Here is a 22,493-nt window from a genome sequence, read left to right on the forward strand (position 1 = left end):
CCTCGAGCTGAGTTTCAACCATGCATCCCCCCACACCACTAAGAAGCAAAGAGACACCTTCCCAGAAGCTTCCATGATTGCCTGCAGCTACTCACACTTCTGCAAGAAGGTTTTTACACATGGTGTGTGGGGCAGCCGGCGCCTCCTCAGCAGAGCTGCACGGTCTGCTCCCTGCTCTCCGATTGGTAAGGGAGCACACACTGAGCAGGAAAAATACAGTACAGCCTCTAGGGACGGCTTCTCCACCAATCAGAAGAGCTGGAAGGACATTGCACCCTTGAGTGACCTCTGCTCCACCAATCAGCATGAGGCTGCTTGTTGGGAAGAGCAAATAAAGGTACAGTGCAGCTTCTAAAGTAATATTTGGCTGAACGGTCCAAAGCTGCAACTAGGAGACCAGCCCAGGGGGCAATTGCCCCTCTGCCCCATGGCCCAGCCCGCCCCTGTTACAAAGTATTGAGATGAAATTTTGTTTCTGACCAAATACTTATTTTCCACCATAATATGCAAATAAAATGTTAAAAAAACAGACAATGTGATTTTCTGGATTTTTTTTTCTCAGTTTGTCTCCCATAGTTGAGGTCTACCTATGATGTAAATTACAGACGCCTCTCATCTTTTTAAGTGGTGGAACTTGCACTATTGCTGACTGACTAAATACTTTTTTGCCCCACTGTGTATATATATATATATATATATATATATATATATATATATATATATATACTTTGCCTAAAATACTAAGGAAATGTGTAATCTTTAACTTTAGGCCTTTTAGAGATAATCTCATCTTCAACTTGCTTAACTGTTCACAATAACAGTAACTGTAACAAGGGGTGCCCAAACTTTTACATGCCACTTGTAGTGCAGCGGGGTTGGTGCAGTGCGACAGACAGGCAGGGACCAAAGAAAGTTCAACGCAAACAGTGTCTTTTTTGCAGACTCACATACAGGCGTGATATTCTCCAGATCACAGCCGGGTTTCCATATATACAGTCCATGTTCAAAACCCATTCCCGTGGACAATGACACCACTGTATCTCTTGGTTGCATCAGCTGCCTTGAAGCCCTTGGCACACAGACCTGGGATTGCACAGAGCCTGCTGCTCTGCAGCTTGCAAACTCCAAAAACTGATACACCCAAGGCAAAACTGATAGATTTAAATGGAATTGTGGCCATAGAGCCACTTCCAAAACCTGGAGTGGAGAGAGGGATTCACTCCACAACCAAACCTGCAAATCCCTCTAAAATAAAAGCCTTTAATGGGTTTTCCTAAAAATCTGACTGAGTCAATACTTGGACCCAATCCATACTCTCTTTTATTTTGCCTTGTGACTCACAGGCGTCCTGCTGTGAACATAAGTCACTCCGTACTCATCCAGGGGGAAACATATCGACCCTCGCATATGATCCCCCTCACTGCCTCACATATCCCCCCTCTGTTCAAACTTGTGGGGTTGAACACTTGTCACGATACAAGGTGCCCACAACAGGGCATTTACATTCCCTTGCGCCTTCCCTGCATGGTGTTCCATGGTGAAATTAAAATTTTGCAGACACAGGAACCATTGGATGACCCGAGGATTCCTTTTCTTGGCATTTCTCATCCAGACCAAGGGTGAATGATCCGTCACCAAGCGAAATGGTCGACCGAGTAAATAATAGCGTAGGGACTCCAAGGCCCACTTAATAGTCAGGCACTCCTTCTCCACTACGCTATAATTCTTCTCGGCCGGGGTGAGTTTCCTTCTTAGGTAGATGACCGGATGTTCCTCTCCGTTCACCTCCTGCAACAGGACCGCTCCTAGGCTGACGTTAGAGGCATCCGTCTGTATGACGAAGTCTCTCTTGACGTTGGGGCTGATAAGGACGGGCTGTCCGCACAGTGCCACCACTGGTATGCTTCCTCCGCTTGAGGGTTCCATAGCACCATGACGATTTCTTTTCCTTTAGGAGATTGCTTAGGGGTGTTGTTCTCTCAGAGAAATTAGGTATAAACCTCCGGTAATACCCAACGATGCTGGGAAACGCTCTCACCTGTTTGGTGGTAACAGGTTAGGGTCAGTTCTGTATGGCCTCAATTTTATTTATTTAGAGTTTGATAACCCCACGGTTGATCACATACCCTAAGTACCGGGCTTCCTCGAGCCCTATCGCACTTTCTTGGGATTCGCTGTCAAGCCTGCGGCTCTGAGCAAATTCACCTCCGCTTGTACCCGGGACAAGTGGGTATGCCAGTCAGCACTAAAAATAATTATGTCATCCAAGTATGCTGAGGCATACTTCCGATGGGGTTCTAGTACTATGTCCATCAGCCTCTGGAATGTGGCTGGGGCCCCATGTAGCCCAAAGGGCAAGATGACATAGTGGTGCAGACCCTTTGCTGTTATGAAGGCGGTATTCTCTTTTGCTGACTCTGTGAGAGGTGCCTGCCAGTAGATCGAGTGTGGTAACGTATTGGGCTTGCCCCAGTCGCTGAATCAGCTCGTCCACCTGGGGCATTGAATAAAAGTCGAACTTCGACACCTCATTCAATTTACAGAAGTCATTACAGAATCGTCAGGAGCCGTCCAGCTTCGAGATTAGCACAATGGGGCTAGCCCACTCACTCTGGAACTCCTCAATTACTCCTAGCTGGAGCATTTGTCTCACCTCACTCGTGATAGCCTGTCTCCGGGCCTGGGACACACGGTACAGCTTCATTTGCACCCTTACATGATGCTTTGTGACAATGTGATACTGGATGACAGAGGTGCGACTTGGTAGTTCCGAGAATACATCTGTGTTTTCTTGTACTAGTTTCCGAACTTCTTGATGCTGCGTTTTGAAGGGAATATCTCCTATCTTTACCACTCTCTTGGCCTCTGTCCGGGCCGCTATCAAAGGGTCCCCAGATGATACTTCTGGAGTTACATCCATCAGCATACACTCCTTGTTCTTTCACTTTCAATTGAGCATCTCTGGAGAGACCTGAAAATGGCTGTCTACCAACGTTCACCATCCAACCTCACGGAACTGGAGAGGATCTACAAGGAAGAATGGCAGAGGATCCCCAAATCCAGGTGTGAAAAACTTGTTGCATCATTCCCAAGAAGACTCATGGCTGTACTAGCTGAAAAGGATGCTTCTACTCAATACTGAGCAAAGGGTCTGAATACTTATGACCATGTGATATTTCAGGTTTTTTTTAATAAATTTGCAAAAATTTCTACATATCTTGGGTTTTTTTCAGTCAAGATGGGGTGCAAAGTGTACATTAATGAGAAAAAAAAAGAACTTTTTTGAATTTATCAAATGGCTGCAATGAAACAGAGTGAAAAATTTAAAGGGGTCTGAACACTTTCCGTACCCACTGTACTTTGATTACTCTTTCCAGTGCCTGGGTCAGTGTAGGAACCTGGAGCTGGGCGGTCCCAAAGGTTCCCCGCGGCACTTCCAGCTCAGGAATTGTCAAGGTCTCCTCGACCTCTCCTGCCATCACCTCTAGTGGAAACCTATCGGGTTCATATTCTTTCCCTATGGGGTGATCCCTATGGCAGGAACCCCTATGTCGGGATCTTCGGTCTCTGACCGCAGAAAAGTATTTAATTTTATTTTTCCACAGAGACCAGAAGAGGGGAAAATCCCTTCCCAGGACAGCCCCGTAAGGATAGGTCTTCACCACCCCCACCACATGTTTAATTTCCCAGCAGAGCGTAACAAATGAAACCTCTACTGTTGGATACTCGCGGAGTTCACCATGTATACACACGACACCCATATTTTTATCAGTGGGTTCTAAGCCCAAGATTAATGACCCATGCACAAGTGTCACTAGGCTCTCTGAGTCCAGGAGGACTTCGGCCTGGTCTCCGTTGATGCGCACCTGGCACAGATGTGGCTCACTCGCGAGGAAGAATGGGGATAGTTGGCTGCCACATGTCATGGCCCAAGGCACCGCCAACAGTAGCTGTGGCACGACTGAACCTTGGGGCCACTTTAGGGGAAACGTATCTTTTGTCGCTCTCACTTCGGGGTACTCCTTCAGTACAGGCTCAGTTCTGATTGGCCCCAGCAGAGGGTCGGGAACCTTTCCCAGGTTCCTGGGCTGGTGGGGCCCGACATTATAACTGTAGTGGAGCAGAGTCCCATTTAAAATCCTAAGTGGCCGCATACCGCTCAATCAGACTGACCACCTGGTTTAGGGTTCCGGGTTACCCTTGGCCCACCCAGCATTGAATAGCAGCTGGCAGAGTTCTTACTAGCCAATCGACCACCACCCTCTCTACCATCTGGAAAGGGGTTAAGGTCTCAGGCTGAAGCCATTTTTTTACCAGCTGTAGCAAGTCATATGCCTGAGACTGGGTGGGCGAGTCTCCACAAAGGACCACTGGAACACCCATTGTGCCCGTACATATGTGTTACCCCCAGTCAGGTAAGGATCTCACCTTTCAGTTTCTCATAGTCCAGGGCAACGTCCCGACTGAAGTCAAAGTAGACCTTCTGGGCATCTCCCGTCTTCCCATGGGGCGACCACTTTAGCCCACTGGAAATTTGGCAAGCTCTCCCGCTCTGCTATGCACTTGAACACGGTGAGGAAAGCCTACATATCATCCTCAGGACTCATCTTCCTCAGTGCTGACCGAACCTTGAACCGGGCCTCAGAACAAATAGGGGTCGCTGGTGATGGCGCCTCTCACAGGGCCGCAATCTGCTAGAGAATCAGCTCATCAGTCTTCTGCTGATACAACAGCTGCTGGTGATGATTGTGCTGCTCCTTCTGCGGCTGCTCCTTCTGCTGTTGCTGCTGCTACTGCTGCCATTGCTGGGTGAGGGCCAACTGCTTGAGTATTTCCTACATCTTGTTAGCAGGCTTGAGCTGTAGCACTGCAGGCTTAATTACTGTACCAACATGCAGCGGTCTTTGGGTATGCATCAGTTCACACTGCCCGCATTCTCCAACCATATGTAGTGCAGTGGGGTTGGTGCAGTGGGACAGATAGGCAGGGACCACAGAAAGTTCAACATAAACAGTGTCTTTATTTGCAGACTCACATTCAGGCGTTATAACCTCCGAATCGCAGCCGGGTTTCCATATATATAGTTCGTGTCAAAACCTGTTGCCGTGGACAATGACACCGCCGTATCTCTTGGTTGCGTCAGCCGCCTAGAAGCCCCTGGCTCTGTGTTAGCTCCACAGAGTCCTGGGATTGCACAGAGTCTGCTGCTCTGCAGCTTGCAAACTCCAAAAACTGACACACCCAAGGCAAAACTGACAGATTTCATTGGAATCGTGGTCATAGAGCCACTTCCAAAACCCAGAGTGGAGGGTTTCGCCCCACTACCAAACCTGCAAATCCCTGTAAAAATAAAAGCCCTTAACGGGTTTTCCTAAAAATCTGACTGAGTCACTACTTGGACCCAATCCATACTTTCTTTTATTTTGCCTTGTGACTCACAGGCGTCCAGCTGTAAACACAAGGCACTCCAGTGGGTTTAATAGGACTCCGTTTGCATCCTGGGGGACACATATCGACCCTCACATATGATCCCCCTCACTGCCTCACACACCATATAGTATATAAATAGGAGATGCTCAAGTAATTAACAACCCCTTTAATACACCCACAGACCTACATTTGCCATCTTAATAATAATTTAAAAAAACTGACCTGAATTATATGAATTTATATTCAGAAGCCACTATCTATATGGTAAAATGAAACTAATAAATAGTATTTTAATAATTTAATGGCTGTCACCCTTTAACAACCCGGTATAAATGGTCATGATACCAGGAAAAACATAATGATGACACCAATACCATGAAACTTTTTCACTTCAATTACAGCAGGATTGTGCACAGTAACTTACACACAGTGTCAGGCCGTCAAACTGAATAAAATGATACATTGGTTGATGAAATACGTCTTGTGGTTGTTTCTTAATTTTTATGTTCAGTTTTGTGTTAATGAGATTCTCGTGCCCCAAGGTGGTGTCAGTGTATGTGGTGCTCTGATTAGATATCCATAACACAGACTGCTGACAGGTCACTGATCCCTCAGTGACCTTCCCCCTAGTTTGCATAATGAATACCATCACATACTGAATAAAAAAAAATGCTTTTGCAGGCAGCTTCGAGCCGTGGCACCTGCGCTGCAGCCAGTGGCGTAACTACAAAGTGAGGGGCCCCGATGCGAACTTTCAAATGGGGCCCTCCCCGCACCAAAATATTTCCCACCGAAATTCACATTTTCCCTATTCATTTCGCACGCTATAGTTGTGTTGCAATGTTGTATAGTCTGACCTAATAATGCACTGTACTCGCTGAGAAAAATGATTTTATAACTAACATGTCCCTATAGTAATATGTCCTCCCTCGCTCTAATTCCAAGCGCACTCCCCGCCTTTGAAATCTGTGTGCTGTTTCTTCCTGGTATGACGCTGCAGTGCGTCATTTCCGGACCTGTGCAGTGTGGGGGTGTATTGGGTGTACTGGTTGGCTCCGGAGCATGCACACTGCACATTCTGATGCTAGCGAGTACACTCCCCCACAGTGCACATGCTGGGCTCTGCCCACAGCCGTGTACAGCCCGTACACACACGGCTTCGCTCCGAGAACCCGTACACACACGGCTCCGCTCCGTACACCTTGTACACACGCGGCTCTGGTCCGTACACCTTGTACACACGTGGCTCTGCTCCGTACACCTTGTACACACGCGGCTCCGCTCCTTACACCTTGTACACACGCGGCTCCGCTCCTTACACCTTGTACACACGCGGCTCTTCTCCTTACACCTTGTACACACGTGGCTCTGCTCCGTACACCTTGTACACACGCGGCTCCGCTCCTTACACCTTGTACACACGCGGCTCCGCTCCTTACACCTTGTACACACGCGGCTCTTCTCCTTACACCTTGTACACACGCGGCTCCGCTCCTTACACCTTGTACACACGCGGCTCCGCTCCTTACACCTTGTACACACGCGGCTCCGCTCCTTACACCTTGTACACACGCGGCTCCGCTCCTTGCACCTTGTACACACGCGGCTCCGCCCCGTACACCTCACACACGCTTCTCCGCTCCATCCACCCTGTCCACACGCGGCTCTGCTCCGTACACCTTGTACACACGCGGCTCCGCTCCTACACCTTGTACACACGCGGCTCCGCTCCTTGCACCTTGTACACACGCGGCTCTGCTCCTTACACCTTGTACACACGCGGCTCCGCTCCTTGCACCTTGTACACACGCGGTTCCGCCCCGTACACCTCACACACGCTTCTCCGCTCCATCCACCCTGTCCACACGCGGCTCTGCTCCGTACACCTTGTACACACGCGGCTCCGCTCCTACACCTTGTACACACGCGGCTCCGCTCCTTACACCTTGTACACACGCGGCTCCACTCCTTACACCTTGTACACACGCGGCTCCGCTCCTTACACCTTGTACACACGCGGCTCTGCTCCCTACACCTTGTACACACGCTTCTCCGCTCCGTCCACCCCGTCCACATGCGGCTCCGCTCTATACACCTCTTAAACACGCAGCACCACTCCATACACCCCATACATACACGAATCCGCTCACCTCTTTCACCCTCGGCTCAGCTTTGTAGACCTCGTACACACCTGACTCCGCTCCGTACACCTCGTACACATTGCTCCACTACGCACATACACGGCTCCGCTCTGTACACCTTGTACACACACGGCTCTGTTACATAAACTTCCCCTCTTTCAGCACCATGACAATCAAGCACAGCAGAGTCCTGCATAGTGCATACACTGAGGCCACTGATCATGTGACCCCTGACTCCTCCCCTCCTGTGACCTCATCACAGGTCCTGTGCGCATAGGACAGGTAGGTGTGTGTGTGTGTGTGTGTGTGTGTCAGGTGTAAGCAGCACATCACTCACCAGCTGCTGCCTTCCATCTTTCCAGCTTCAGTCAGTGACAGCCCAGCCAGCCCTTCTGCTAGGTCACATGTCCTTCACGGACACGCCCACTCGCCGCACACTGCTGAAAGTCTGGGGAAGCTGTGGGCGTGGCCAGCAGGATGCGTGCGTGACTTGTCTCCTAGTCCTTTGTTTCCCCTGCTACTTGTTTGCTGGACTGCGCGGGCCCTGAAAACACTGCAGGCCCCGTCGCAGTCGCGACCCCTGCAACCGCAGTTGTTACGCCCCTGGCTGCAGCATAATCGCATGGTTACTGTGCACTTAATCCCTTTTGCAGATTTACTTGAGGAAAGTCATTTTGAAAATGGTAGTTTATATAGAGATCCAATAGCTGCTGTTGCACAGGCGCCGGTGGCGCCATCTAGCTGGAGAGTAAAAAAAATGTCCTCCACCAAGATGGCGTCACCCGCGCATGTGCAATAGCAGCTGTCAGCTGTTGGCAATGCACGCAAAACGCCTGTGTCAACGTCTACAGTGAAGAGGCGACTCCAGGATGCTGGCCTTCAGGGCAGAGTGGCAAAGAAAAAGCCATATCTGAGATTGGCTAATAAAAGAAAAGATTAATATGGGCAAAAGAACACAGACATTGGACAGAGGAAGATTGGAAAAAAGTGTTATGGATAGATGAATCCAAGTTTGAGGTGTTTGGATCACACAGAAGAACATTTGTGAGACGCAGAACAACTGAAAAGATGCTGGAAGATGCCTGACGCCATCTGTCAAGCATGGTGGAGGTAATGTGATGGTCTAGTGTTGCTTTGGTGCTGGTAAAGTGGGAGATTTGTTCAAGGTAAAAGGGATTTTGAATAAGGAAGGCTATGACTCCATTTTGCAACGCCATGCCATACCCTGTGTACAGCGCTTGATTGGAGCCAATTTCATCCTACAACAGGATAATAACCCAAAGCACACCTCAAAAATTATGCAAGAACTATTTAGGGAAGAAGCAGGCAGCTGGTATTCTATCTGTAATGGAGCGGACAGCGCAGTCACCAGATCTCAGCCCCATTGAGCTGTTGTGGGAGCAGCTTGACAGTATGGTACGCAAAAAGTGCCTATCAAGCCAAACCAACTTGTGGGAGGGGCTTCTGGATGCATGGGGGTGAAATTTCTCCAGATTACCTCAGCAAATTAACTGCTAGAATGCCAAAGGTCTGCAATGGTGGAATTGCTTCAAATCAAGCATTCTTTGGCAAAAGCAAAGTTTGAAGGAGAAAATAATTATTTCAAATAAAAATCTTTTTTTCGAACCTTGTCAATATCTGGACTAGATTTTCAATTAATTTGGCAACTCATTTGATTAATAAAAGTATGAGTTTTCATGGGAAGCACAAAATTGTCTGTGTGACCCTAAACTTTGGAACCGTGGTGTACACCGACCCCGCATTAGGTCACGAGAATCTTATTAACACAAAACTGAAAATAAAGATTAAGAAACAACCACAAGACGAGTTTAATCAACCAAGGTATCATTGTATTCAGTATAATGGCGCCGACCTGACACTGTGTGTAGGTTACTATGCACAACCCTGCTGACATTTGCTCATCTTCTCCTCTCTCTGCACAAAGAACACTGCACAGATCACAGAGCATGCTCACAAAATTATCGCAATACTGTTACAGTGGCAATAGACCTATTGTTTGCAGCTTGCAATTCTTATTTAAATAGGACGATGAACCGAGAACGATGAACTTTTCCACTGCGCAAAAAATAAATTCACCCAAAGAACAAGCAAAACACTCATTCATCAGGTGACTGGCAGCCTGTTTAACCACTTAATGACCGTCAATACATCTTTTAACTGACCTGAGATATAAGAGAATAGCCTCCCCCATACAGGTGACAATCCAGCAGCTGTCGGCTGTCCACTATAGCTGACACCTTGCTGCATCAGCCACGATCAGTGTTGTCACCGTCCATATCTGTTTAACCCCTTAGATGCTGCTGTCAATAGTGACTACATCATATAAATGGCTAACAGAGTGTGGGGGCTTCCTCTTTATCCCCATCGGCACCCTGAGATCATGATTGTGTGCTCCTAATGTTTGCTATGATATTTGCATGAAGGTAACTCCCCTTCATGTAAAATAATCTCTGGAGGCAGAGTTATCTTCCAGGCAGCGCAGTCCCCAAAGCCTGGAAGCGGTCATTTACATAAAGAGATAAAAGATGATTTCTCAACAACAAGGCATCTGATATGACACATACAGGTTGGACTATTTTTCAGCAGTCTATAACCTGTATGCCCATGTTAATAGTTTACATAAGACAAACGTAGTGTGACAGATTCCTTTTGAATTATGGGTTATCTATGATGTAATAAAAGCTAAGACTAAAGCATGGCAGATTGTCTTTACATTGGTGACCATACAAAGTAAATTCTCTTGATTGGCATATAAATAAAAAACAATTTTACCTAATTGTTTAATTGCTTCTTGGCCCACATTCTGAGCTAAAGTCAAATTTTCCATGTCGGCTACCACATAACCGGCAGATGCTGCTCCTAATTCCAAACACTTCTTTGCCACCTAAAATAACAGCAAAATTTCAAGGATACAGAGAAAGAAAAAAGCAAAAATGTTCTGTTAGGTGAGTCAGTATTTTCATTTGGCCAGACTTTCTTAGGTGACTGCTCACCTTAACTTCAGGTTGGTTTAGCTAGAAAAGCGATGATGACACCTGACGCCCAGATTCCTGCATGGATGTCCCCGGTGGGTCTGGTTTGCTTACGATACTCATATGATAATAGTGTTACATATCATTATACATGAAAAGTTGAAGCTGTATAAACATACCTCCTGTAGTTGCTTAGCCCTTCTGGCCGTGAGCATAACATGAGCCCCCATTTCGGAAAATCTGTATGCAATTTGTTCTCCAATTCCTGAACTTGATCCAGTCACTAGTACTCTCTTCCCTTTTACCATTTCTAGAAGAGGCAAAGGTACACAAATCACAGGTGGTAACTTGCTGAGCAGAGTCCATAATTCAACATTTGATAAAAAATTATAGAATCCCAAGTTAATATATCTTATTTATATGGTAAAGGTACATTCCAATCATCATAATTTTAGTATGAATGTTGTCAGTAGAAAAAAATTGGCCTCATACGGACAGCACGTGGACCAATGATATTCAATAGGACTGTTCAGATGACAATTTTTTTTCTCTCAGCTCCTTTACTAAGATTGGGGCGCCTCCAGACGCAGGGCCGCGGGTTACTCGGTACCGGTCCTCTCTGTCTCAGTTCTAGGGTTGTCACGGTGGCTGGACCCGGGGCGTCCAATGAAAGGGGTGATGAAAGTCGGCTAAGGTTTCGTGACGCCACCTGTGGTACTCGGTCAGAGTAACCGACGCTGCTTGGGGTCCACTGGGGTGATGTGATGGCAGCTAGATGGTATACCTTCCCACAGGTAAAGTATATCCCCAGGGCTTCCCAGTAGTGTAGGTGGCGATGGTGTGAGGTGCAGTCAATAACGAGGACACAGGGTTGCAGTCTCTTTACCTTTTACTGAAGACTTCGGGATCCGCAATCCAGAGCACTGTTAACAGGGCTGAGGGCTGGCTGAGACCGGCCGGTCCGAAGGCACATCCAGAGTTCCCTTTGCAGGTGGAAATCGTTGCCTACCACTAGCGCCTGTGTGTTGTAGTTCTTCCCTGCTGAGCATTCGGGATAGTCCTCAAAACTTCTGTTCTCGTTCTTTCTCTCTCTCTGTCCCCCCAAGTTTATCTGGATAGGACGCACCCGTTTGACGGGAAGGCTCGGAGCTATTCTGGGACCCTAGAGACGCCCCTCTCCACACTTGCCCCCTATGTCTGCTTAGGTGATGTGTGGTAGACAGCCAACCTATAATTAACTGTCCTGCGGTATTTGAAGTAAGGCATAGAGTCAGTTACTTCCTCGGTGTTCCAGTCACCGGCTACGTGCCTCAGTAGGAAGTTGCCGTTCTCGGGGCACGACTCCTACTGTCTCTCCTTTGTGCTTGATCTCGTTTCTCACTTTCCACAATATCCTTCTCTTCGTGTCCTTTCTTAGGATACCGCCACAAGGTAGTGCAGGCGCGGTTCCTTTGCTTTCTGTTCGTTCTGTTAGGCCCCTGTCAGGAACCCACCCCTGACAGGTCCTCCCTGGAGCTCTCCCAGGCTGCATTCTGTCCTAACTTCCTATCCGACCCCTAGTTTTACCAGTGTGAGGAGTGGCCTAATACATAGTGCCTTTTGCTCCCCCTAGTGGCCGGAGTGTGAAGTGTAATGTGTGCTGTGATACCTGGTCAGATGAACTCCTTTAGTGCAATCAGACATAACATCACCCTCCTTAGCGGCAGAGCGACATTACTGCAACGACCAGATCTCTGGGGCGCTGCAAGATTCCATCTCTCGACTCCTTTACTCGGATCTGATCTCTCGTAATGGTGGCTACAAGCCAGCTCGCTGTACCGAACATTTGTCATGCTAGAGGTTCAGGCACCAACTTCTAGCATTCACTGCCATCCTGGGCACTTTATAATTACTAATTGCACCACAGCTGTCACGTGACCTGGTGTCTCCTTCAAACTCTTCCCCGAGGGAACATGCACTTCACTCTTGAGTTCCTTCTAATGCAATTCTTTCTGCTTTTACTTTATTCAATAAACCAACAAATAAATATATATATAAAGAGTCGTGTATCTATCAGAATATTCAACACCTACAAATATGATACACAGACAAAAAAATCCTCAAAAAGGTATATAATTTATTATTACACAATAATCACAACATTAAAAATAAGGGAACAGGCCACCAGGTGGCAATAGAGTGCAAGGTACCACATAAGGGTATGGGCAATACAATTATCAAGTTGACATTTTAACCAGTAAAAAAATAATACTGCCATCATTTTACTCCGCACAGGAGACCAGACAATAATTAAATATATAAATAAGGCTAATATGCACTAAATACTCACATTTCTAATTTCATTAAAAATACATATATCAAATAAATACTTAGGATAAAGTGAGCGCTGTGCATAAATAATAAATTACCCCAATAAGATAAACAGAATAGTAAGTAATTAATATAGAAATGGGGGATGTCAAATACAAAATAGCCTATTCACTAAGATGCACACCGTATCAGTGCATCAGACATAATTGTCCTGCAGTATTGCATTGCCATTGTTATACATACCCCGATGATAAGCCTGCACGGCCCGACGCGCGTTTCGCTTCAGCTTTAACGAGGGAAACTTTTTTTTATAGCAAATGGTGGTGTTCACTTGCAGCCACTGTGTTAAGCATTAACTGTTTGTATCTTCTCACTTGTCTATGTCCTTCCACAGGACCCTAGTCTGCAGCAAGTCTGTTGATGATGCTGCATCATTACTCCTAAAATCTTGCAAGAGCAGGTTTGAAACATAAATAGAAAAAAATAAAATTATGTCCCCCAAAGGACTTTTATGACCTTTTTGGGGACATATTATGTAGCTTCGTCAGGGAGTGACTGCATTCAAGCCACAGTACGCTCAGAAGACAGTGACTCTTGGTGGTGCAATCATCATGATATGGGCATGTTCCTTTTACTATGGTGCCGAACCTATTTACCGCATATCAGGGATAATGGACCAGTTTGCATATATTAAAATACTTGAAGAGGTCATTTTGTCCTATGCTGAAAAGGATATGCCCTTGAAATGGGTGTTTCAACAAGACCTGACAAAATTGAGGTTATAGTTATAGAGTGACCAGCCCAATCTCTGGACCTTAATCCGATAGAACACTTGTGGGGAGACATTAAACCCCTTCCCGACATGCGCCGTACTAGTACTGCTCTGCGGGAACTGAGTTCCAGCAAACTGCAGTACTGGTACAGCACACCAATCTTTCGGCCTCTTGCTGAGCGCTGCAGCATTCGGGTGCAGGTGTCAGCTGTATGTGACAGCTGACACCCCGCAGCAATGCCTACGATCGGTGCTAGCACCCATCGTGGGCATTTAAACCCTCTGATGCCACTTTCAGTAGTGACAGCGACATAGAGGGCATTGTGTTGTCCTGATGGTCTCCATGGAGACGCCTAGCCCCAAGCTGGCCACGAGGTCCTTTTGAGCCCCGTAGAGAAGATGGTTTGCCAGTGCCTGCTCAGAGCAGGACCTGAGACGCCTTCTACCTGCCTGTCTGATCCTGGGCTAATGCCCTGCAGTGCAGATGCATTGCAGAACATAAGATCAGCAATCTGATGTTATACAGTAATGTCCCATCCTGGGACAATGTAAAAAAAAAAGATTAAAAAGTGCAAAAATATATATTTTTTAAATCCCCAAATAGAGTAAAAAAAAAGAAAGAAATATTTTTCTAAAGAATTAATAATTACCAGCTCAAAAAAGGGAGGCCACGACCCGGCTTCCACAAAATGCAAAAATACAAAAAAAAAAAAAAACACAAAAATTGAGCATGGATTAAGTTGGTATACATGCAGCACATAAACGCATGTTCACATTGGCCATAAAGCACACAAAACGTACAAGAAACAAAATGAGCAAATGACTTGTGTATGAACTGTTAGGCCAGAGTCACACTAGAGAGTTTTACGGACGTATGAGAGGCGCAAAAACTATGCATTGCACACGGACCAATGATTCTCTATGGGGCAGCTCCTATCTGCCGTATATTTCGCAGCAGTATTTTAAGGGCATAGAAAATCGCAGCATGGTGCGTTTGTCAGCGTATTGCTCAAAAAATCTGCCAATGAAAGTCTATGGTGCGAGAAAAATACGGATTACACACGGACCATGCATGTGACTTGCGAGAAATACGCAGCGGTGTTCTATAGAAAAGCCGGTGCGGTGTACAGTAAAATCACACTGACAGGTTAGAATAGAATAGCTAAAATAAATGTCTACACATAGAATAGGTATACATATAAATATGTCATTGAGACACATATATATACAGTTATATGAAAAAGTTTGGGCACCCCTATTAATCTTAAGCTTAATGTTTTATAAAAAATTGTTGTTTTTTTTTGCAACAGCTATTTCAGTTTCATATATCTAATAACTGTTGGACACAGTAATGTTTCTGCCTTGAAATGAGGTTTATTGTACTAACAGAAAATTTGCAATCTGCATTCAAACAAAATTTGACAGGTGCATAAGTATGCACCTTTATCATTTTCTTGTTTCCAATACTCCTACCTACTTTTTACTGACTTACTAAAGCACTTTTTTTTGTTTTCTAACCTCATTGAGCTTTGAACTTCATAGCCAGGTGTATGCAATCATGAGAAAAGCTACTTAAAGTGGCCACTTTCAAGTTGTTCTCCCGTTTGAATCTCCTCTGAAGAGTGGCATCATGGGCTCCTCAAAACAACTGTCTAATGATCTGAAAGCAAAGATTATTCAACATAGTTGTTCAGGGGAAGGATACAAAAAGCTGTCTCAGAGATTTAACCTGTCAATTTCCACTGTGAGGAACATAGTAAGGTAATGAAAGAACACAGGTACAGTTCTTGTTAAGGCCAGAAGTGGCAGGCCAAGAAAAACATCAGAAAGGCAGAGAAGAAGAATGGTAAGATAAGTCAAGGACAATCCTCAGACCACCTCCAGAGAGCTGCAGCATCAACTTGCTGCAGATGGTGTCACTGTGCATCAGTCAACTATACAACGCACTTTGCACAAGGAGAAGCTGTATGGGAGAGTGATGCGAAATAAGCCGTTTCTGCAAGCACGCCACAATCAGAGTCGGCTGAGGTATGCAAAAGCACATTTGGAGAAGCCAATTTCTTTTTGGAAGAAGGTCCTGTGGACTGATTAAACCAAGATTGAGTTGTTTGGTCATACAAAAAGGCGTTATGCATGGCGGCCAAAAAAACCAGCATTCCAAGAAAAACACTTGCTACCCACAGTAAAATTTGGTGGAGATTCCATCATGCTTGGGGCTATGTGGCCAATGCCGGCACCGGGAATCTTGTTAAAGTTGAGGGACGCATGGATTCCTCTCAGTATCAGCAGATTCTTGACAATAATGTTCATGAATCAGTGACAAAGTTGAATTTATGCAGGGGATGGATCTTTCAGCAAGACAATGATCCAAAACACCGCTCCAAATCTACTCAGGCATTCATGCAGAGGAACAATTACACTGTTCTGGAATGGCCATCCCAGTCCTCAGACCTGAATATCATTGAACATCTGTGGGATCATTTGAAGAGGGCTGTCCATGCTCGACGACCATCAAACTTAACTGAACTGGAATTGTTTTGTAAAGAGGAATGGTCAAAAATACCTTCATCCAGGATCCATGAACTCATTAAAAGCTACAGGAAGCGACTAGAGGCTGTTATTTTTGCAAAGGGAGGATCTACTAAATATTAATGTCACTTTTCTGGTGGGGTGCCCATACTTATGCACCTGTCAAATTTTGTTTGAATGCAGATTGCACATTTTTTGTTAGTACAATAAACCTCATTTCAAGGCAGAAACATTACTGTGTCCAACAGTTATTAGATATATGAAACTGAAATAGACGTTGCAAAAGAAAACAATTTTTTATAAAACATTAAGCTTAAGATTAATAGGGGTGCCCAAACTTTGTCATATAACTGTATATATGTATATATATATATATATATATATATATATATATATATATATATATGTAAAAAAAAATTGTAATTGAGACACACACGCACATATATATATACAGTGGGGCAAAACAGTATTTAGTCAGTCAGCAATAGTGCAAGTTTCACCACTTAAAAAGATGAGAGGCGTCTGTAATTTACATCATAGGTAGACCTCAACTATAAGAGACAAACTGAGAAAAAAAAATCCAGAAAATCACATTGTCTGTTTTTTTAACATTTTATTTGCATATTATGGTGGAAAATAAGTATTTGGTCAGAAACAAAATTTCATCTCAATACTTTGTAATATATCCTTTGTTGGCAATGACAGAGGTCAAACGTTTTCTGTAAGTCTTAACAAGGTTGCCACACACTGTTGTTGGTATGTTGGCCCATTCCTCCATGCAGATCTCCTCTAGAGCAGTGATGTTTTTGGCTTTTCGCTTGGCAACACGGACTTTCAACTCCCTCCAAAGGTTTTCTATAGGGTTGAGATCTGGAGACTGGCTAGGCCACTCCAGGACCTTGAAATGCTTCTTACGAAGCCACTCCTTCGTTGCCCTGGCGGTGTGCTTTGGATCATTGTCATGTTGAAAGACCCATCCACGTTTCATCTTCAATGCCCTTGCTGATGGAAGGAGGTTTGCACTCAAAATCTCACGATACATGGCCCCATTCATTCTTTCATGTACCTGGATCAGTCGTCCTGGCACCTTTGCAGAGAAACAGCCCCAAAGCATGTTGTTTCCACCACCATGCCTTACAGTAGGTATGGTGTTTGATGGATGCAACTCAGTATTCTTTTTCCTCCAAACACGACAAGTTGTGTTTCTACCAAACAGTTCCAGTTTGGTTTCATCAGACCATAGGACATTCTCCCAAAACTCCTCTGGATCATCCAAATGCTCTCTAGCAAACTTCAGATGGGCCCGGACATGTACTGGCTTAATCAGTGGGACACGTCTGGCACTGCAGGATCTGAGTCCATGGTGGCGTAGTGTGTTACTTATGGTAGGTCTTGTTACATTGGTCCCAGCTCTCTGCAGTTCATTCACTAGGTCCCCCCGCGTGGTTCTGGGATTTTTGCTCACCGTTCTTGTGATCATTCTGACCCCACGGGGTGGGATTTTGCGTGGAGCCCCAGATCGAGGGAGATTATCAGTGGTCTTGTATGTCTTACATTTTCTAATTATTGGTCCCACTGTTGATTTCTTCACTCCAAGCTGGTTGGCTATTGCAGATTCAGTCTTCCCAGCCTGGTGCAGGGCTACAATTTTGTTTCTGGTGTCCTTTGACAGCTCTTTGGTCTTCACCATAGTGGAGTTTGGAGTCAGACTGTTTGAGGGTGTGCACAGGTGTCTTTTTATACTGATAACAAGTTTAAACAGGAGCCATTACTACAGGTAATAAGTGGAGGAAAGAGGAGAATCTTAAAGAAGAAGTTACAGGTCTGTGAGAGCCAGAAATCTTGATTGTTTGTTTCTGACCAAATACTTATTTTCCACCATAATATGCAAATAAAATGTTAAAAAAACAGACAATGTGATTTTCTGGATTTTTTTTTCTCAGTTTGTCTCCCATAGTTGAGGTCTACCTATGATGTAAATTACAGACGCCTCTCATCTTTTTAAGTGGTGGAACTTGCACTATTGCTGACTGACTAAATACTTTTTTGCCCCACTGTATATATATATATATATATATATATATATATATAAAATACAGAGCTAGATAGCAGAAAAGCCGGTAATTCAATTGCTGGCTTTTGCTATCTCCTTATCACACCCGACAGGACGGTTACATACAGTAAACCATTTCATATCCCTTTGTTTTTTACATATTCCTCACTAATAATGTTAGTAGAGTCTGTGTGCAGAATTTGGTGGCTCTAGCTGTTAAAAACTGGCATGGGCTCCCGCGCAATTTTCTCCGCCAGAGTGGGAAAGCCACTCCTTTTACCCTTTTACCCTTATAAAAATGCAAAATTTGCAGCTAAAAAAGATTTTGACGGAAAAAAGTGATTTTGTTTATTTTCACAGGTCTATGTTATAAACTTCTGTGAAGCACCTGGGGGTTCAAGGTGTTCAATACACATCTATATAAGTTCCAAAAGAGGTCTAGTTTACAAAATGGTGTCACTTGTTTGGGGTTTCCACTGTTTAGGCACATCAGGGGCAATCATGTCAGTCATGACATGGCGTCCACTAATCATGACAGCAAATTTTACATTCAAAAAGTGAAATGGTGCACCTTCCGTTCCGATCCCTGCCTTGTGCCCAAACAGTAGATTTCCCCCACATATGGGGTATCGGCAAACTCAGGAGAAATTGCACAACAAATTGTATGGTCCATTTTCTCCTGTTATCCTTGCGAAAGTAAAAGAAAAATTATGTCTAAAGGAACATTTTTGTGAAAGAAAAGTAAATGTTTATTTTTTCCTTCCACATTCCAACATTTCCTGTGAGGCACCTGAAGGGTTAGTAAACTTCTTGAATGTGGTTTTGAGTACCTTGAGAGGTGCAGTTTTTAGCATGGCGTCACTTTGGGGCATTTTCTGTCATATAGGCCCCCTCAAAGTCACTTCAAATGTGAGGTGGTCCGTAAAAAACGGTTTTGTAAATTTTCTTCTAAAAATGAGAAATCACTGGTCAACTTTTAACTCTTATAACTTCCTAACAAAAAAAAAAAAATGTTTCAAAGATTGTGCTGATGTCAAGCAGACATGTGGGAAATGCTATTTATTATTTTGTGCGATATGACTTTCTGATTTAAGGGCACAAAAATGAAAATGTAAAAAAATTTCAAAAATTGTTGGCAATTTTTTTTTTTCCACAAATAAACGCAAGTCATGTCAAAGAAATGTTACCACTATCATGAACTACAATATATCACAAGAAAACATTCTCAGAATCACCGTGATCCATTGAAGCGCTCCATAGTTATGACCTCATAAAGGGACAGTGGTCAGAATTGTAAAAATTGGCCTGGTCAGGAAGGGGCGAAGGTGTTAAAAATGCAGTTTCAAAGGTAAAGCAATGCCAAAAAATTGTGGGATATAGTCCAAGCATCCTGGGCTGAAATAACAGATGACAGGTGCCAGGATATAGTTCTAAAAAACTGTGGGTAGACAACTAAATATTAGGTTAGTCATTCACAGAAATGCTAAATCCAAAGAAAGTATATATTGTGAGTTTGTAAAGACAAATGCAGACACTGTTATTTTTTTAGAACAGCCCAATGTTCATTTTTGTTTTTTTCTTCTGTAAAGTAGTTAAAAATTCTATACATTTCTCTTCATGTTTTGAATTAGAAAACAGTGTGCAGTGTTCCCAATGCTGGAAATAAACTAGTATAAAGATTCTGTGATTAACTCATCTTTTTTTAACACACTGCTATTAGTTTGAACACAACTCTACATCCTCATTTTGCTTTGCATTGACTGGTACAATCCCATACACTACACTGTTCATGATATTTCTCATGTAGTAAGCATGAATATGAATGCAGAAAATCTATCTACAACAAGTTAAATAGAATACTAAACTACTCACCCGGAGTTATGGTCTCTGTGCTGTAAAAGTAATAGGCACAGAGCCCTATGAGCAAAGCGGACAGCAGCAGCTTCATCCCTGCCATGCTGCTAGAGAACTGTTTGCTTGTGTCAGGAGAATGGCTCCCAGTCTTGGCAGGCAGCTTCTCTTCTAGCCTTGATAGTTTTACATTCAGGGTAAACTGCTCCTCCCAGGTAAATGTCTGCAGCCAGGATGGCCAATCCTCACTGCTCCATAGGCTGTATACGATTATATAGGTCACTGACATACAGCTGCTTCTCACAAAATTAGAATATCACCAAACGTTAATTCATTTCAGTTCTTCAATAGAAACAGTGAAAGTCATATCTACTATATAATTGTCTAAGGGTCACTTCCATCTGTCCTTCTGTCACGGATATTCATTGGTCGCAGCCTCTGTCTGTCATGAAATGCAAGTCGCTGATTGGTCGTGGCAAAACGCCCACGACCATTGCCACGACCAATTAGCGACGGGCGCAGTCCGGCAGCAACATGGCCGCTCCTTCCTCCCCGCAGTCAGTGCCAGCTCCATACTCCCCTCCAGTCAGCGCTTACACAGAGTTATTGGCAGCGCTAATGGACCGCATTATGCCGCAGTGTAACGCACTCCGTTAACGCTGCTATTAACCCTGTGTGACCAACTTTTTTACTATTGATGCTGCCTATGCAGCATCAATAGTAAAAAGATCTAATGTTAAAAATAATAAAAAATCATCATATACTCACCTTCCGGCGACTTTCCCGTTCCTCGCGACGCTCTGGTGACCGGTCCATGCATTGCGATCTCGCGAGATGATGACGTAGCGATCTCGCGAGACCGCTACGTCATGATCTCGCGAGACCGCAATGCACTCTTGAGACCGGAGCGCATGAGGAGCGTCGGTAAACGCTTCCTGGATCCAGGGGCCAGCGGAAGGTGAGTATATAATTATTTTTTATTTTAATTCTTTTTTTTAACAGGGATATGATGCCCACATTGCTATATACTATGTGGGCTGTGCAATATACTACGCGGGCTGGGCAATGTACTACGCGGGCTGTGCAATATACTACGCGCGCTGAGCAATATACTACGCGGGCTTGGCAATATACTACGCGGGCTGTGCAATATACTACGCGGGCTGTGCAATATACTACGTGACTGGGCAATATACTACATGACTGGGCAATATACTACGTGACTGGGCAATATACTACTTGGCTGGGCAATATACTATGTCACTGGGCAATATACTACGTGGCTGGGCAATATACTATGTGGCTGGGCAATATAGTACGTGACTGGGAAATATACTATGTGGCTGGGCAATATACTACGTGGCTGGGCAATATACTATGTGGCTGGGCAATATAGTACGTGACTGGGAAATATACTATGTGGCTGGGCAATATACTACGTGACTGGGCAATATACTATGTGGCTGGGCAATATAGTATGTGACTGGGCAATATAGTACGTGACTGGGCAATATACTATGTGGCTGGACAATATACTACGTGGCTGTGCAATATACTATGTGGCTGGGCAATATACTACGTGACTGGGCAATATACTACGTAGCTGGGCAATATACTACGTGGGCTGTGCAATATACAACATGGACATGCATATTCTAGAATACCCGATGCATTAGAATCGGGCCACCATCTAGTATTGTATAAAGTCATTACAGACAGAGTGATCTATTTTGTGTTTTTTTCTGTTAATGTTGCTGATTATGCCTTACAACCAATGAAAACTCAAATGTCGTTATCTCAGTAAATTAGAATACTTTATAATACCAGCTTGAAATTTTTTTTTTTAAATCAGAAATGTTGGCCTACTGAAATGTATGTTTAGTAAATGCACTCAATAGTTGGTCAGGGCTCCTTTTGCCTCAATTACTGCAACAACATGTCATCAAGCCGATCAGCCTGTGGCACTGATGAGGTGTTATGGAAGCCCAGGTTGCTTTGATATCAGCCTTCAGCTCATCTGCATTGTTGGGTCTGGTGTCTGTCATCTTCCTCTTGACAGTGTCCCATAGATTCTCTAAGGGGTAAGGTCAGGCGAGTTTGATGGCCAATCAAGCACAGTGATACTATTGTTTTAAACCAGGTATTGGTACTTTTGGCAGTGTGGATGGGTGCCAAGTTCTGCTGGAGAATTAAATTTGCTATCTCCAAAAATGAAGTGCTCTAAAATTTCTTGGTAAACGGTTGCGCTGACTTTGGTTTTGATAAAACACAGTGGCCCTACACCAGCAGATGACATGGCTCCCCAGACCATCACTGATTGTGGAAACGTCACACTAGACCTCAAGTAGCTTCGATTGTGTGCCTCTCCACTCTTCTTCCAGACTCTGTGACCTTGATTTCCAAATGAAATGCAA

General features: G+C 44.5%; 1 protein-coding gene across 1 annotated transcript in view; it reads right to left on the reverse strand.

Moving 5' to 3' along the window:
* The window catches only part of LOC138670654 (hydroxysteroid 11-beta-dehydrogenase 1-like protein A), a 59,072-nt gene extending 38,816 nt beyond the window's left edge, over positions 1-20,256 (reverse strand). The window contains exons 1-3 of the mRNA XM_069758202.1: positions 20,101-20,256; positions 10,744-10,874; positions 10,365-10,476 (exon numbers count right to left, since the gene is read on the reverse strand). Coding sequence (XP_069614303.1) covers positions 10,365-10,476; positions 10,744-10,874; positions 20,101-20,185 — 328 coding nt within the window. The 5' untranslated portion in view covers positions 20,186-20,256. The remainder of the gene's footprint in view (positions 1-10,364; positions 10,477-10,743; positions 10,875-20,100) is intronic.
* Positions 20,257-22,493: the final 2,237 nt, after the last annotated feature.

This window comes from Ranitomeya imitator, chromosome 1 (genome assembly GCF_032444005.1).
Source record: "Ranitomeya imitator isolate aRanImi1 chromosome 1, aRanImi1.pri, whole genome shotgun sequence".
Classification (NCBI taxonomy): Eukaryota; Metazoa; Chordata; class Amphibia; order Anura; family Dendrobatidae; genus Ranitomeya; species Ranitomeya imitator.